We start from the raw sequence: 14,519 nt of genomic DNA, 5'->3' as shown, positions 1-14,519 counted from the left end.
GTCCTCACAAGCTTTGCTGTCCTCACAAGCTTTGCTGTCCTCGCAAGCTTTCCTGTCCTCGTAAGTTGTGCTGTCCTCTCAAGTTGAGCTGTCCTCTCAAGTTGAGCTGTCCTCTACAGTTGAGCTGTCCTCTACAGTTGGACTGTCCTCTCAAGTTTAGCTGCCCTCTCAAGTTGAGCTGTCCTCTCAATTTAAGCTGTCCTGTCAAGTTGAGCTGTCCTCTCAAGTTGAGCTGTCCTCTCAAGTTGAGCTGTCCTCTCAAGTTGAGCTGTCCTCACAAGCTGTGATGTCCTTGCAAGCTGTGCTTTCCTTGCAAGCTGTGCCTTCCTCGCAAGCTGAGCCATCCTCGCAAGCTGTGCTGTCCTCGCAAGCTGTCCTGTCCTCGCAAGCTATGCTGTCCTCGCAAGCTGTGCTGTCCTCGCAAGCCGTGCTGTCCTCGCAAGCTGTGCTGTCTTCACAACCTGTGCTGTCCACGCAAGCTGTGCTGTCCCCGCAACCTGTGTTGTCGACGCAAGCTGTGCTGTCCTCGCAAGCTGTGCTGTCCTCGCAAGCTGTGCCGTCTTTGTAAGCTGTGCCGTCCTCGCAAGCTGTGCCGTCCTCGCAAGCTGTGCTGTCCTCGCAAGCTGTGCTGTCCTCGCAAGCTGTGCTGTCCTCGCAAGCTGTGCTGTCCTCGCAAGCTGTGCTGTCCTCGCAAGCTGTGCTGTCCTCGCAAGCCGTGCTGTCCTCGCCAGCCGTGCTGTCTTCGCAAGCTTTGCTGTCCTCGCATGTTGTGCTTTCCTCTCAAGTAGTGCTGTCCTCTCAAGTTGGGCTGTTCTCTCAAGTTGAGCTGTCCTCTCAAGTTGAGCTGCCCTCTCAAGTTGAGCTGTCCTCTCAAGTCGTGCTGTCCTCTCAGGTTGTGCTGTCCTCTCAAGTTGAGCTGTCCTCTCAAGTTGAGCTGTCCTCTCAAGTTGAGCTGTCCTCTCAAGATGAGCTGACCTCTCAAGTTGAGCTGTCCTCTCTAGTTGAGCTGTCCTCTCAAGTTGAGCTGTCCTCTCATGTTGAGCTGTCCTATCATGTTGAGCTGTCCTCTCTAGTTGAGCTGTCCTCTCAAGTTGAGCTGTCCTCTCAAGTTGAGCTGTCCTCTCAAGTTGAGCTGTCCTCTCAAGTTGAGCTGTCTTCTCTAGATGAGCTGTCCTCTCTAGATGAGCTGTCCTCTCAAGTTCAGTTGTCCTCTCAAGTTGAGCTGTCCTCTCAAGTTGCGCTGTCCTCTCAAGTTGAGCTGTCCTCTGAAGTTGAGCTGTCCTCTCAAGTTGAGCTGTCCTCGCAAGCTGTGCTGTCCTCGCAAGCTGTGCTGTCTTCGCAAGCTGTGCTGTCCTCGCAAGCAGTGCTGTCTTCGCAAGCCGTGCTGTCCTCGCAAGCCGTGCTGTCCTCGCAAGCCGTGCTGTCCTCGCATACCGTGCTGTCCTCGCGAGCCGTGCTGTCCTCGCAAGCCGTGCTGTCCTCGCAAGCCGTGCTGTCCTCGCAAGCCATGCTGTCCTCGCGAGCCGTGCTGTCCTTGCGAGCTTTGCTGTCCTCGCGAGCTTTGCTGTCCTTGCGAGCTTTGCTGTCCTCGCGACCTTTGCTGTTCTCACAAGTTGTGCAGTCCTCGCAAGTTGTGCTGTCCTCTCAAGGTCAGCTGTCCTCACAAGTAGAGCTGCCCTCTCAAGTTGAGCTGTCCTCTCAAGTTGAGCTGCCCTCTCAAGTTGAGCTGCCCTCTTATGTTGAGCTGTCCTCCAAAGTTGAGCTGTCCTCTCAAGTTAAGCTGTCCTCTCAAGTTGAGCTGTAGTCGCAAGCTGTGATGTCCTTGCAAGCTGTGCCGTCCTCGCAAGCTGTGCCGTCCTCGCAAGCTGAGCCATCCTCGCAACCTGTGCTGTCCTCGCAAGCTGTCCTGTCTTCGCAAGCTATGCTGTCCTCGCAAGCTGTGCTGTCCTCGCAAGCTGTGCTGTCCTCGCAAGCTGTGCTGTCCTCGAAAGCTGTGCTGTTCTCCCAATTTGTGCTGTCCTCGCAAGCTGTTCTCTCCTCGCAAGCTGTGCTGTCCTCGCAAGCCGTGCTGTCCTTGCAAGCCGTGCTGTCCTCGCAGGCTGTGCTGTCCTCGCAAGCCGAGCTGTCCTCGCAAGCCGTGCTGTCCTCGGAAGCCGTGCTGTCCACGCAAGCTTGGCTGTCCTCGCAAGCCGTGCCGTCCTCACAAGCTTTGCTGTCCTCACAAGCTTTGCTGTCCTCGCAAGCTTTGCTGTCCTCTCAAGTTATGCTGTCCTCTCAAGTTGAGCTGTCCTCTCAAGTTGAGCTGTCCTCTCAAGTTGAGCTGTCCTCTCAAGTTGAGCTGTCCTCTACAGTTGGACTGTCCTCTCAAGTTGAGCTGTCCTCTCAGGTTGAGGTGTCCTATCAGGTTGAGATTTCCTCTCAAGTTGAGCTGTACACTCAAGTTGAGCTGCCCTCTCGAGTTGAGCTGCCATCTCAAGTTGAGCTGCCCTCTCAAGTTGAGCTGCCCTCTCAAGTTGAACTGCCCTCTCAAGTTGAGCTGTCCCCTTAAGTTGAGCTGTCCTCTCAAGATGAGCAACCTTCTCTAGATGAGCTGTCCTCTCAAGTTGAGCTGTCCTCTCAAGTTGAGCTGTCCTCTCAAGTTAAGCTGTCCTCTCAAGTTGAACTGTCCTCTCAAGTTGAGATGTCCTCTCAAGTTGACCTCTCCTTCAAGTTTAGCTGTCCTCTGATGTTGAGCTGTCCTCTCTAGATGAGCTGTCCTCTCTAGATGAGCTGTCCTCTCAGGTTGAGCTGCCCTCTCAAGTAGAGCTGTCCTCTCAATTTAAGCTGTCCTGTCAAGTTGAGCTGTCCTCTCAAGTTGAGCTGTCCTCTCAAGTTGAGCTGTCCTCTCAAGTTGAGCTGTCCTCTCAAGTTGAGCAGTCCTCTCAAGTTGAGCTGTCCTCTCAAGTTGAGGTGTCCTCTCAAGTTGAGCTGTCCTCTACAGTTGGACTGTCCTCTCAAGTTGAGCTGTCCTCTCAGGTTGAGGTGTCCTATCAGGTTGAGATTTCCTCTCAAGTTGAGCTGTACACTCAAGTTGAGCTGCCCTCTTAAGTTGAGCTGCCCTCTCAAGTTGAGCTGCCCTCTCAAGTTGAGCTGCCCTCTGAAGCTGAGCAGCCCTCTCAAGTTGAGCAGTCCTCTCAAGTTTTGCTGTCCTCTGAATTTGAGCTGTCCTCTCAAGCTGAGCTGTCCTCTCAAGTTGAGCTGTCCTCTCAAGTTGAGCTGTCCTCGCAAGCTGTGATGTCCTTGCAAGCTGTGCCGTCCTCGCAAGCTGTGCCGTCGTCGCAAGCTGAGCCATCCTCGCAAGCTGTGCTGTCCTCGCAAGCTGTCCTGTCCTCGCAAGTTATGCTGTCCTCGCAAGCTGTGCTGTCCTCGCAAGCTGTGCTGTTCTCGCAAGCCGTGCTGTCCTCGCAAGCTGTGCTGTCCTCGCAACCTGTGCTGTCCACGCAAGCTGTGCTGTCCCCGCAACCTGTGTTGTCCTCGCAAGCTGTGCCGTCCTTGCAAGCTGTGCTGTCCTCGCAAGCTGTGCCGTCTTTGTAAGCTGTGCCGTCCTCGCAAGCTGTGCCGTAGTCGCAAGCTGTGCTGTCCTCGCAAGCTGTGCTGTCCTCGCAAGCTGTGCTGTCCTCGCAAGCTGTGCTGTCCTCGCAAGCTGTGCTGTCCTCGCAAGCTGTGCTGTCCTCGTTAGCTGTGCTGTCCTCGCAAGCTGTGCTGTCCTCGCAAGCTGCGCTGTCCTCGCAAGCTGTACTGTCCTCGTAAGCTGTGCTGTCATCGCAAGCCTTGCTGTCTTCGCAAGCTATGCTGTCCTCGCCAGCCGTGCTGTCTTCGCAAGCTTTGCTGTCCTCGCATGTTCTGCTCTCCTCTCAAGTAGTGCTGTCCTCTCAAGTTGGGCTGTCCTCTCAAGTTGGGCTGTCCTCTCAAGTTGAGCTGTCCTCTCAAGTTGAGCTGCCCTCTCAAGTTGAGCTGTCCTCTCAAGTTGTGCTGTCCTCTCAGGTTGTGCTGTCCTCTCAAGTTGAGCTGTCATCTCAAGTTGAGCTGTCCTCTCAAGTTGAGCTGTCCTCTCAAGTTGAGCTGTCCTCTCAAGTTGAGCTGTCCTCTCAAGTTGAGCTGTCCTCTCAAGTTGAGCTGTCCTCTCAAGTTGAGCTGACCTCTCAAGTTGAGCTGTCCTCTCTAGTTGAGCTGTCCTCTCAAGTTGAGCTGTCCTCTCAAGTTGAGCTGTCCTATCATGTTGAGCTGTCCTCTCTAGTTGAGCTGTCATCTCTAGTTGAGCTGTCATCTCTAGTTGAGCTGTCCTCTCAAGTTGAGCTGTCCTCTCATGTTGTGCTGTCCTCTCAAGTTGAGCTGTCCTCTCTAGATGAGCTGTCCTCTCAAGTTCAGTTGTCCTCTCAAGTTGAGCTGTCCTTTCAAGTTGAGCTGTCCACTCAAGTTGAGCTGTCCTCTCAAGTTGAGCTGTCCTCTCAAGTTGAGCTGTCCTCGCTAGCTGTGCTGTCCTCGCAAGCTGTGCTGTCTTCGCAAGCTGTGCTGTCCTCGCATGCCGTGCTGTCCTCGCAAGCCGTGCTGTCCTCGCATACCGTGCTGTCCTCGCGAGCCGTGCTGTCCTCGCAAGCCATGCTGTCCTTGCAAGCCGTGCTGTCCTCACAAGCCATGCTGTATTCGCAAGCCGTGCTGTCCTTGCATGCCGTGCTGTCCTCGGAAGCCGTGCTGTCCGCGCAAGCCTTGCTGTCCTCGCAAGCCGTGCTGTCCTCACAAGCTTTGCTGTCCTCACAAGCTTTGCTGTCCTCGCAAGCTTTTCTGTCCTCGTAAGTTGTGCTGCCCTCTCAAGTTCAGCTGTCCTCTCAGGTTGAGGTGTCCTCTCAGGTTGAGATTTCCTCTCAAGTTGAGCTGTACACTCAAGTTGAGCTGCCCTCTCAAGTTGAGCTGCCCTCTCAAGTTGAGCTGCCCTCTCAAGTTGAGCTGCCCTCTGAAGCTGAGCAGCCCTCTCAAGTTGAGCAGTCCTCTCAAGTTTTGCTGTCCTCTGAAGTTGAGCTGTCCTCTCAAGTTGAGCTGTCCTCTCAAGTTGAGCTGTCCTCTCAAGTTGAGCTGTCCTCACAAGCTGTGATGTCCTTGCAAGCTGTGCCGTCCTCGCAAGCTGTGCCGTCCTCGCAAGCTGAGCCATCTTCGCAAGCTGTGCTGTCCTCGCAAGCTGTCCTGTCCTCGCAAGCTATGCTGTCCTCGCAAGCTGTGCTGTCCTCGCAAGCTGTGCTGTCCTCGCAAGCTGTGCTGTCCTCACAAGCCGTGCTGTCCTCGCAAGCTCTGCTGTCCTCGCAACCTGTGCTGTCCACGCAAGCTGTGCTGTCCCCACAACCTGTGTTGTCCTCGCAAGCTGTGCTGTCCTCGCAAGCTGTGCTGTCCTTGCAAGCTGTGCCGTCTTTGTAAGCTGTGCCGTCCTCGCAAGCTGTGCCGTCCTCGCAAGCTGTGCTGTCCTCGCAAGCTGAGCTGTCCTCGTAAGCTGTGCTGTCCTCGGAAGCTGTGCTGTCCTCGCTAGCTGTGCTGTCCTCGCAAGCTGTGCTGTCCTCGCAAGCTGCGCTGTCCTCGCAAGCTGAACTGTCCTCGCAAGCTTAGCTGTCATCGCAAGCCTTGCTGTCCTCGCAAGCCGTGCTGTCCTCGCCAGCCGTGCTGTCTTCGCAAGCTTTGCTGTCCTCGCATGTTGTGCTTTCCTCTCAAGTAGTGCTGTCCTCTCAAGTTGGGCTGTCCTCTCAAGTTGAGCTGTCCTCTCAAGTTGAGCTGCCCTCTCAAGTTGAGCTGTCCTCTCAAGTTGTGCTGTCCTCTCAGGTTGTGCTGTCCTCTCAAGTTGAACTGTCCTCTCAAGTTGAGCTGTCCTCTCAAGTTGAGCTGTCCTCTCAAGTTGAGCTGTCCTCTCTAGTTGAGCTGTCCATTCAAGTTGAGCTGACCTCTCAAGTTGAGCTGTCCTCTCAAGTTGAGCTGTCCTCTCTAGTTGAGCTGTCCTCTCAAGTTGAACTGTCCTATCATGTTGAGCTGTCCTCTCTAGTTGAGCTGTCATCTCTAGTTGAGCTGTCCTCTCAAGTTGAGCTGTCCTCTCAAGTTGAGCTGTCCTTTCAAGTTGAGCTGTCTTCTCTAGATGAGCTGTCCTCTCTAGATGAGCTGTCCTCTCAAGTTCAGTTGTCCTCTCAAGTTGAGCTGTCCTCTCAAGTTGAGCTGTCCTCTCAAGTTGAGCTGTCCTCTCAAGTTGACCTGTCCTCTCAAGTTGAGCTGTCCTCGCAAGCTGTGCTGTCCTCGCAAGCTGTGCTGTCTTCGCAAGCTGTGCTGTCCTCGCAAGCTGTGCTGTCCTCGCAAGCCGTACTGTCCTCGCAAGCCATGCTGTCCTCGCATACCGTGCTGTCCTCGCTAGCCGTGCTGTCCTCGCAAGCCGTGCTGTCCTCGCAAGCCGTGCTGTCCTCGCAAGCCGTGCTGTCCTCGCAAGCCGTGCTGTCCTCGCGAGCCATGCTGTCCTTGCGATCTTTTCTGTCCTCGCGAGCTTCGCTGTCCTCTCGAGCTTTGCTGTCCTCGCGACCTTTGCTGTTCTCGCAAGTTGTGCAGTCCTCGCAAGTTGTGCTGCCCTCTCAAGTTCAGCTGTCCTCACAAGTTGAGCTGCCCTCTCGAGTTGAGCTGCATTCTCAAGTTGAGCTGCCTTCTCAAGTTGAGCTGCCCTCTCAAGTTGAGCTTCCCTCTTATGTTGAGCTGTCCTCCAAAGTTGAGCTGTCCTCTCAAGTTGAGCTGTCCTCTCAAGTAATGCTGTCCTCGCAAGCTGTGCTGTCCTCGCAAGCTGTGCTGTTCTCGCAAGCCGTGCTGTCCTCTCAAGTTGAGCTGCCCTCTCTAGTAGAGCTGTCCTCTCAACTTGAGCTGTCCTTTGAAGTTGAGCTGTCCTCTAAAGTTGAGCTGTCCTCTCAAATTGAGCTGACCTCTCAAATTGAGATGTCCTTTCAAGTTGAGCTCTCCTTCAAGTTGAGCTGTCCTCTGAAGTTGAGCTGTCCTCTCTAGATGAGCTGTCCTCTCTAGATGAGCTGTCCTCTCAAGTTGAGCTGTCCTCTCAAGTTGAGCTGTCCTCTCAAGTTGAGCTGTCCTCTCAAGTTGAGCTGTCCTCTCAAGTTGAGCTGTCCTCTCAAGTTGAGCTGTCCTCTCAAGTTGAGCTGTCCTCTCCAGTTGAGCTGTCCTCTCAAGTTGAGCTGTCCTCGCAAGCTGTGCTGTCCTCGCAAGCTGTGCAGTCCTCGCAAGCTGTGCTGTCCTCGCAAGCTGTGCTCTCCTCGCAAGCTGTGCTGTCCTCGCAACCTGTGCTGTCCTCGCAAGCCGTGCTGTCCTCGCAAGCCGTGCTGTCCTCACAAGACGTGCTGTCCTCGCAAACCGTGCTGTCATCGCAAGCTTTGCTGTCCTCGCAAGTTGTGCTGTCCTCGCCAGTTGTGCTGTCCTTTAAAGTTGAGCTGTCCTCTTCAGTTGGACTGTCCTCTCAAATTGAGCTGTCCTCTCAAGTTGAGCTGTCCTCTCAAGTTGAGTTGTTCTCTCATATTGAGCTGTCCTCGCAAGCTGTGCTGTCCTCGCAAGACGTGCTGTCCATGCAAGCCATGCTGTCCTCGCAAGCCGTGCTGTCCTCGCAAGCTGTGCTGTCCTCGAAAGCTGTGCTGTCCTCCCAAGCTGTGCTGTCCTCGCAAGCTGTGCTCTCCTCGCAAGCTGTGCTGTCCTCGCAAGCCGTGCTGTCCTTGTAAGCTTTGCTGTCCTCGCAAGGTGTGCTGTCCTCACAAGCCGTGCTGTCCTCGCAAGCCGTGCTGTCCTCGGAAGCCGTGCTGTCCACGCAAGCCTTGCTGTCCTCGCTAGCCATGCTGCCCTCACAAGCTTTGCTGTCCTCACAACCTTTGCTGTCCTCGCAAGCTTTCCTGTCCTCGTAAGCTTTCCTGTCCTCGTAAGTTGTGCTGTCCTCTCAAGTTGAGCTGTCCTCTCAGGTTGAGGTGTCCTCTCAGGTTGAGATTTCCACTCAAGTTGAGCTGTACACTCAAGTTGAGCTGCCCTCTCAAGTTGAGCTGCCCTCTCAAGTTGAGCTGCCCTCTCAAGTTGAGCTGCCCTCTGAAGCTGAGCAGCCCTCTCAAGTTGAGCAGTCCTCCCAAGTTTTGCTGTCCTCTGAATTTGAGCTGTCTTCTCAAGTTGAGCTGTCCTCTCAAGTTGAGCTGTCCTCTCAAGTTGAGCTGTCCTCGCAAGCTGTGATGTCCTTGCAAGCTGTGCCGTCCTCGCAAGCTGTGCTGTCCTCGCAAGCTGAGCCATCCTCACAAGTTGTGCTGTCCTCGCAAGCTGTCCTGTACTCGCAAGTTATGCTGTCCTCGGAAGCTGTGCTGTCCTCGCAAGCTGTGCTGTCCTCGCAAGCCGTGCTGTCCTCGCAAGCTGTGCTGTCCTCGCAACCTGTGCTGTCCACGCAAGCTGTGCTGTCCCCGCAACCTGTGTTGTCCTCGCAAGCTGTGCTGTCCTCGCAAGCTGTGCTGTCCTCGCAAGCTGTGCCGTCTTTGTAAGCTGTGCCGTCCTCGCAAGCTGTGCCGTCTTCGCAAGCTGTGCTGTCCTCGCAAGCTGTGCTGTCCTCGCAAGCTGTGCTGTCCTCGCAAGCTGTGCTGTCCTCGCAAGCTGTGCTGTCCTCGTTAGCTGTGCTGTCCTCGCAAGCTGTGCTGTCCTCGCAAGCTGCGCTGTCCTCGCAAGCTTTGCTGTCCTCACAACCTTTGCTGTCCTCGCAAGCTTTCCTGTCCTCGTAAGTTGTGCTGTCCTCTCAAGTTGAGCTGTCCTCTGAGGTTGAGGTGTCCTCTCAGGTTGAGATTTCCACTCAAGTTGAGCTGTACACTCAAGTTGAGCTGCCCTCTCAAGTTGAGCTGCCCTCTCAAGTTGAGCTGCCCTCTCAAGTTGAGCTGCCCTCTGAAGCTGAGCAGCCCTCTCAAGTTGAGCAACCCTCTCAAGTTTTGCTGTCCTCTGAATTTGAGCTGTCCTCTCAAGTTGAGCTGTCCTCTCAAGTTGAGCTGTCCTCTCAAGTTGAGCTGTCCTCGCAAGCTGTGATGTCCTTGCAAGCTGTGCCGTCCTCGCAAGCTGTGCCGTCCTCGCAAGCTGAGCCATCCTCGCAAGCTGTGCTGTCCTCGCAAGCTGTCCTGTCCTCGCAAGTTATGCTGTCCTCGCAAGCTGTGCTGTCCTCGCAAGCTGTGCTGTCCTCGCAAGCCGTGCTGTCCTCGCAAGCTGTGCTGTCCTCGCAAGCTGTGCTGTCCTCGCAAGCTGTGCTGTCCTCGTTAGCTGTGCTGTCCTCGCAAGCTGTGCTGTCCTCGCAAGCTGCGCTGTCCTCGCAAGCTGTACTGTCCTCGCAAGCTGTGCTGTCATCGCAAGCCTTGCTGTCTTCCCAAGCCGTGCTGTCCTCGCCAGCCGTGCTGTCTTTGCAAGCTTTGCTGTCCTCCCATGTTGTGCTTTCCTCTCAAGTAGTGCTGTCCTCTCAAGTTGGGCTGTCCTCTCAAGTTGAGCTGTCCTCTCAAGTTGAGCTGCCCTCTCAAGTTGAGCTGTCCTCTCAAGTTGTGCTGTCCTCTCAGGTTGTGCTGTCCTCTCAAGTTGAGCTGTCCTCTCAAGTTGAGCTGTCCTCTCAAGTTGAGCTGTCCTCTCAAGTTGAGCTGTCCTCTCAAGTTGAGCTGTCCTCGCAAGCTGTGATGTCCTTGCAAGCTGTGCCGTCCTCGCAAGCTGTGCCGTCCTCGCAAGCTGGGCCATCCTCGCAAGCTGTGCTGTCCTCGCAAGCTGTCCTGTCCTCGCAAGTTATGCTGTCCTCGCAAGCTGTTCTGTCCTCGCAAGCTGTGCTGTCCTCGCATGCCGTGCTGTCCTCGCAAGCTGTGCTGTCCTCGCAACCTGTGCTGTCCACGCAAGCTGTGCTGTCCCCGCAACCTGTGTTGTCCTCGCAAGCTGTGCTGTCCTCGCAAGCTGTGCTGTCCTCGCAAGCTGTGCCGTCTTTGTAAGCTGTACCGTCCTCGCAAGCTGTGCCGTCCTCGCAAGCTGTGCTGTCCTCGCAAGCTGTGCTGTCCTCGCAAGCTGTGCTGTCCTCGCAAGCTGTGCTGTCCTCGTTAGCTGTGCTGTCCTCGCAGGCTGTGCTGTCCTCGCAAGCTGTGCTGTCCTCGCAAGCTGTGCTGTCCTCGCAAGCTGTGCTGTCCTCGCAAGCTGTGCTGTCCTCGCAAGCTGTGCTGTCCTCGCAAGCTGTGCTGCCCTCGCAAGCTGTGCTGTCCTCGCAAGCTGTGCTGTCCTCACAAGCTGTGCTGTCCTCGCAAGCTGTGCTGTCCTCGCAAGCTGTGCTGTCCTCGCAAGCTGTGCTGTCCTTGCAAGCTGTGCTGTCCTCACAAGATTTGCTGTCCTCACAAGCTTTGCTGTCCTCGCAAGCCTTGCTGTCCTTGCAAGTTGTGCTGCCTTCGCAAGTTGTGCTGTCCTTTCAAGTTGAGCTGTCCTCTCAAGTTGAGCAGTCCTTTACAGTTGAGCTGTCCTCTACAGATGGACTGTCCTCTCAAGTTGAGCTGTCCTCTCAAGGTTGAGGTGTCCTCTCAGGTTGAGATTTCCTCTCAAGTTGAGCTGTACACTCAAGTTGAGCTGCCCTCTCAAGTTGAGCTGCCCTCTCAAGTTGAGCTGCCCTCTCAGGTTGAGCTGCCCTCTCAAGTTGAGCTGCCCTCTCAAGTAGAGCTGCCCTCTCAAGTTGAGCTGTCCTCTCAAGTTGATCTGTCCTCTCAAGTTGAGCTGTCCTCTCAAGATGAGCTGCCCTCTCTAGTTGAGCTGTCCTCTCAAGTTGAGCTGTCCTCTCAAGTTGTGTTGTCCTCTCAAGTTAAGTTGTCCTCTCAAGTTGAGCTGTCCTCTCAAGTTGAGATGTCCTCTCAAGTTGACCTCTCCTTCAAGTTGAGCTGTCCTCTGATGTTGAGCTGTCCTCTCTAGATGAGCTGTCCACTCTAGATGAGCTGTCCTCTCAAGTTGAGTTGCCCTCTCAAGTTGAGCTGTCCTCTCAAATTAAGCTGTCCTCCCAAGTTGAGTTGTCCTCTCACGTTGAGCTGTCCTCTCAAGTTGAGCAGTCCTCTCAAGTTGAGCTGTCCTCTCAACTTGAACTGTCCTCGCAAGCCGTGCTGTTCTCGCAAGTTGTGCTGTTATCGCAAGCTGTGCTGTCCTCGCAAGCTGTGCTGTCCTCGCAAGCAGTGCTGTCCTTGCAAGCTGTGCTGTCCTCACAAGCTTTGCTGTCCTCACAAGCTTTGCTGTCCTCACAAGCTTTGCTGTCCTCACAAGCCTTGCTGTCCTCGCAAGCCGTGCTTTCCACACAAGCTGTGCTGTCCTCACAAGCTTTGCTGTCCTCGCAAGCTTTGCTGTCCTCGCAAGTTGTGCTGTCCTCACAAAATGTGCTGTCTTCGCAAGTTGTGTTGTCCTCTCAAGTTGAGCCGTCCTCTCAAGTTGAGCTGTCCTCTCAGATCGAGGTGTCCTCTCAGGTTGAGATTTCCTCTCAAGTTGAGCTGTACACTCAAGTTGAGCTGCCCTCTGAAGTTGAGCTGCCCTCTGAAGTTGAGCTGCCCTCTGAAGTTGAGCTGCCCTCTCAAATTGAGCTGCCCTCTGAAGTTGAGCTGCCCTCTCAAGTTGAGCTGCCCTCTCAAGTTGAGCTGCCCTCTCAAGTTGAGCTGTCCTCTCAAGTTGAGCTGTCCTCTCAAGTTGAGCTGTCCTCTCAAGTTGAGCTGTCCTCTAAAGTTAAGCTGTCCTCTCTAGCTGAGCTGTCCTCTCCAGTTGAGCTGTCCTCTCTAGTTGAGCTGTTCTCTCACGTTGAGCTGTTCTCACAAGTTGAGCTGTCCTCTCAAGTTGAGCTGTCCTCGCAAGCAGTGCTGTCCTCACAAGCTGTGCTTTCCTTGCAAGCTGTGCTGTCCTCGCAAGCTGTGCTGTCCTCGCAAGCTGTGCTGACCTCGCAAGCTGAGCTGTCCTCGCAAGCTGTGCTCTCCTCGCAAGCTGTGCTGTCCTCGCAAGCTGTGCTGTCCTCGCAAGGTGTGCTGTCCTCGCAAGCTGTGCTGACCTCGCAAGCTGTATTGTCCTCGCAAGCTGTGCTGTCCTCGCAAGCTGTGCTGTCCTCGCAAGCTGTGCTGTCCTCGCAAGCTGTGCTGTCCTCGCAAGCTGTGCTGTCCTCGCAAGCTGTGCTGTCCTCGCAAGCTGTGCTGTCCTCGCAAGCTGTGCTGTCCTCGCAAATTGTGCTGTCCTCGCAAGCTGTGTTGTCCTCACAAGCTTTGCTGTCCTCACAAGCTTTGCTGTCCTCGCAAGCTTTGCTGTCCTCGCAAGTTGTGCCGCCTTCGCAAGTTGTGCTGTCCTCTCAAGTTGAGCTGTCCTCTCAAGTTGAGCTGTCCTCTACAGTTGAGCTGTCCTCTACAGATGGACTGTCCTCTCAAGTTGAGCTGTCCTCTCAGGTTGAGATGTCCTCACAGGTTGAGATTTCCTCTCAAGTTGAGCTGTACACTCAAGTTGAGCTGCCCTCTCAAGTTGAGCTGCCCTCTCAAGTTGAGCTGCCCTCTCAAGTTGAGCTGCCCTCTCATGTTGAGCTGCCCTCTCAAGTTGATCTGTCCTCTCAAGTTGATCTGTCCTCTCAAGTTGAGCTGTCCTCTCAAGATGAGCTGCCCTCTCTAGTTGAGCTGTCCTCTCAAGTTGAGCTGTCCTGTCAAGTTGAGTTGTCCTCTCAAGTTAAGTTGTTCTCTCAAGTAGAGCTGTCCTCTCAAGTTGAGATGTCCTCTCAAGTTGACCTCTCCTTCAAGTTGAGCTGTCCTCTGATGTTGAGCTTTCCCCTCTAGATGAGCTGTCCTCTCTAGATGAGCTGTCCTCTCAAGTTGAGCTGCCCTCTCAAGTTGAGCTGTCCTCTCAAGTTAAGCTGTCCTCTCAAGTTGAGCTGTCCTCTCAAGTTGAGCTGTCCTCTCAAGTTGAGCTGTCCTCTCAAGTTGAGCTGTCCTCTCAAGTTGAGCTGTCCTCTCAAGTTGAGCTGTCCTCTCAAGTTGAGCTGTCCTCGAAAGCCGTGCTGTCCTCGCAAGTTGTGCTGTCATCGCAAGCTGTGCTGTCCTCGAAAGCTGTGCTGTCCTCCCAAGCTGTGCTGTCCTCGCATGCTGTTCTCTCCTCGCAAGCTGTGCAGTCCTCGCAAGCCGTGCTGTCCTTGCAAGCCGTGCTGTCCTCGCAAGGTGTGCTGTCCTCATAAGCCGTGCTGTCCTCGCAAGCCGTGCTGTCCTCAGAAGCCGTGCTGTCCACGCAAGCCTTGCTGTCCTCGCAAGCCGTGCTGTCCTCACAAGCTTTGCTGTCCTCACAAGCTTTGCTGTCCTCGCAAGCTTTCCTGTCCTCGTAAGTTGTGCTGTCCTCTCAAGTTGAGCTGTCCTCTCAGGTTGAGGTGTCCTCTCAGGTTGAGATTTCCTCTCAAGTAGAGCTGTACACTCAAGTTGAGCTGCCCTCTCAAGTTGAGCTACCCTCTCAAGTTGAGCTGCCCTCTCAAGTTGAGCTGTCCTCTCAAGTTGAGCTGTCCTCTCAACATAAGCTGTCCTCTCAAGTTGAGCTGTCCTCTCAAGTTGAGCTGTCCTCGCAAGCTGTGATGTCCTTGCAAGTTGTGCCGTTTTCGCAAGCTGTGCCGTCCTCGCAAGCAGAGCCGTCCTCGCAAGCTGTGCTGTCCTCGCAAGCTGTCCTGTCTTCGCAAGCTATGCTGTCCTCGCAAGCTGTGCTGTCCTCACAAGCTGTGCTGTCCTCGCAAGCCGTGCTGTCCTCGCTAGCTGTGCTGTCCTCGCAACCTGTGCTTTCCTCGCAAGCTGTGCTGTCCCCGCAACCTGTGCTGTCCTCGCAAGCTGTGCTGTCCTCCCAAGCTGTGCTGTCCTCGCAAGCTGTGCTCTCCTCGCAAGCTGCGCTGTCCTCGCAAGCCGTGCTGTCCTTGCAAGCCGTGCTGTCATCGCAACGTGTGCTGTCCTCACAAGCCGTGCTGTCCTTGCAAGCTGTGCTGTCCTCGGAAGCCGTGCTGTCCACGCAAGCCTTGCTGTCCTCGCAAGCCGTGCTGTCCTCACAAGCTTTGCTGTCCTCACAAGCTTTGCTGTCCTCGCAAGCTTTCCTGTCCTCGTAAGTTGTGCTGTCCTCTCAAGTTGAGCTGTCCTCTCAAGTTGAGCTGTCCTCTACAGTTGAGCTGTCCTCTACAGTTGGACTGTCCTCTCAAGTTGAGCTGCCCTCTCAAGTTGAGCTGTCCTCTCAATTTAAGCTGTCCTGTCAAGTTGAGCTGTCCTCTCAAATTGAGCTGTCCTCTCAAGTTGAGCTGTCCTCTCAAGTTGAGCTGTCCTCACAAGCTGTGATGTCCTTGCAAGCTGTGCTGTCCTTGCAAGCTGTGCCGTCCTCGCAAGCTGAGCCATCCTCAGAAGCTGTGCTGTCCTCGCAAGCTGTCCTGTCCTCGCAAGCTATGCTGTCCTCGCAAGCTATGCTGTCCTCGCAAGCTGTGCTGTCCTCGCAAGCTG

The 14,519-nt window shown here is 54.8% G+C and overlaps 1 protein-coding gene across 1 annotated transcript; it reads left to right on the top strand.

Annotated features, from left to right (window-relative positions):
* Window positions 1-9,191: 9,191 nt before the first annotated feature.
* LOC124553524 (protein SON-like) lies at window positions 9,192-14,137 on the top strand. The gene is made up of 6 exons (XM_047127374.1): window positions 9,192-10,001; window positions 10,143-10,466; window positions 10,594-10,845; window positions 11,493-12,711; window positions 12,807-13,220; window positions 13,401-14,137. The coding sequence occupies exons 1-6, from the start codon at window positions 9,192-9,194 to the stop codon at window positions 14,135-14,137; spliced, it is 3,756 nt and encodes a 1,251-aa protein (XP_046983330.1).
* The last annotated feature ends 382 nt before the right edge of the window (window positions 14,138-14,519 follow it).

Source organism: Schistocerca americana, chromosome 11 (assembly GCF_021461395.2).
Source record: "Schistocerca americana isolate TAMUIC-IGC-003095 chromosome 11, iqSchAmer2.1, whole genome shotgun sequence".
NCBI lineage: Eukaryota > Metazoa > Arthropoda > Insecta > Orthoptera > Acrididae > Schistocerca > Schistocerca americana.
The sequence above is the reverse complement of the archived record's forward strand: the minus strand, read 5'-3'. Positions and strand labels throughout refer to the sequence as shown.

What these genes read in the sequence shown, in the direction of transcription:
- LOC124553524 (XM_047127374.1), top strand. Translation starts at nt 9,192, where the DNA reads ATGCTGTCCTCGCAAGCTGTGCTGTCCTCGCAAGCTGTGCTGTCCTCG. An exon ending in CTGTGCTGTCCTCGCAAGCT is followed by an intron (nt 10,002 to 10,142) that starts GTGCCGTCTTTG and finishes CTGTCCTCGCAG; the next exon opens with GCTGTGCTGTCCTCGCAAGC. An exon ending in AAGTTGTGCTGCCTTCGCAA is followed by an intron (nt 10,467 to 10,593) that starts GTTGTGCTGTCC and finishes GTGTCCTCTCAG; the next exon opens with GTTGAGATTTCCTCTCAAGT.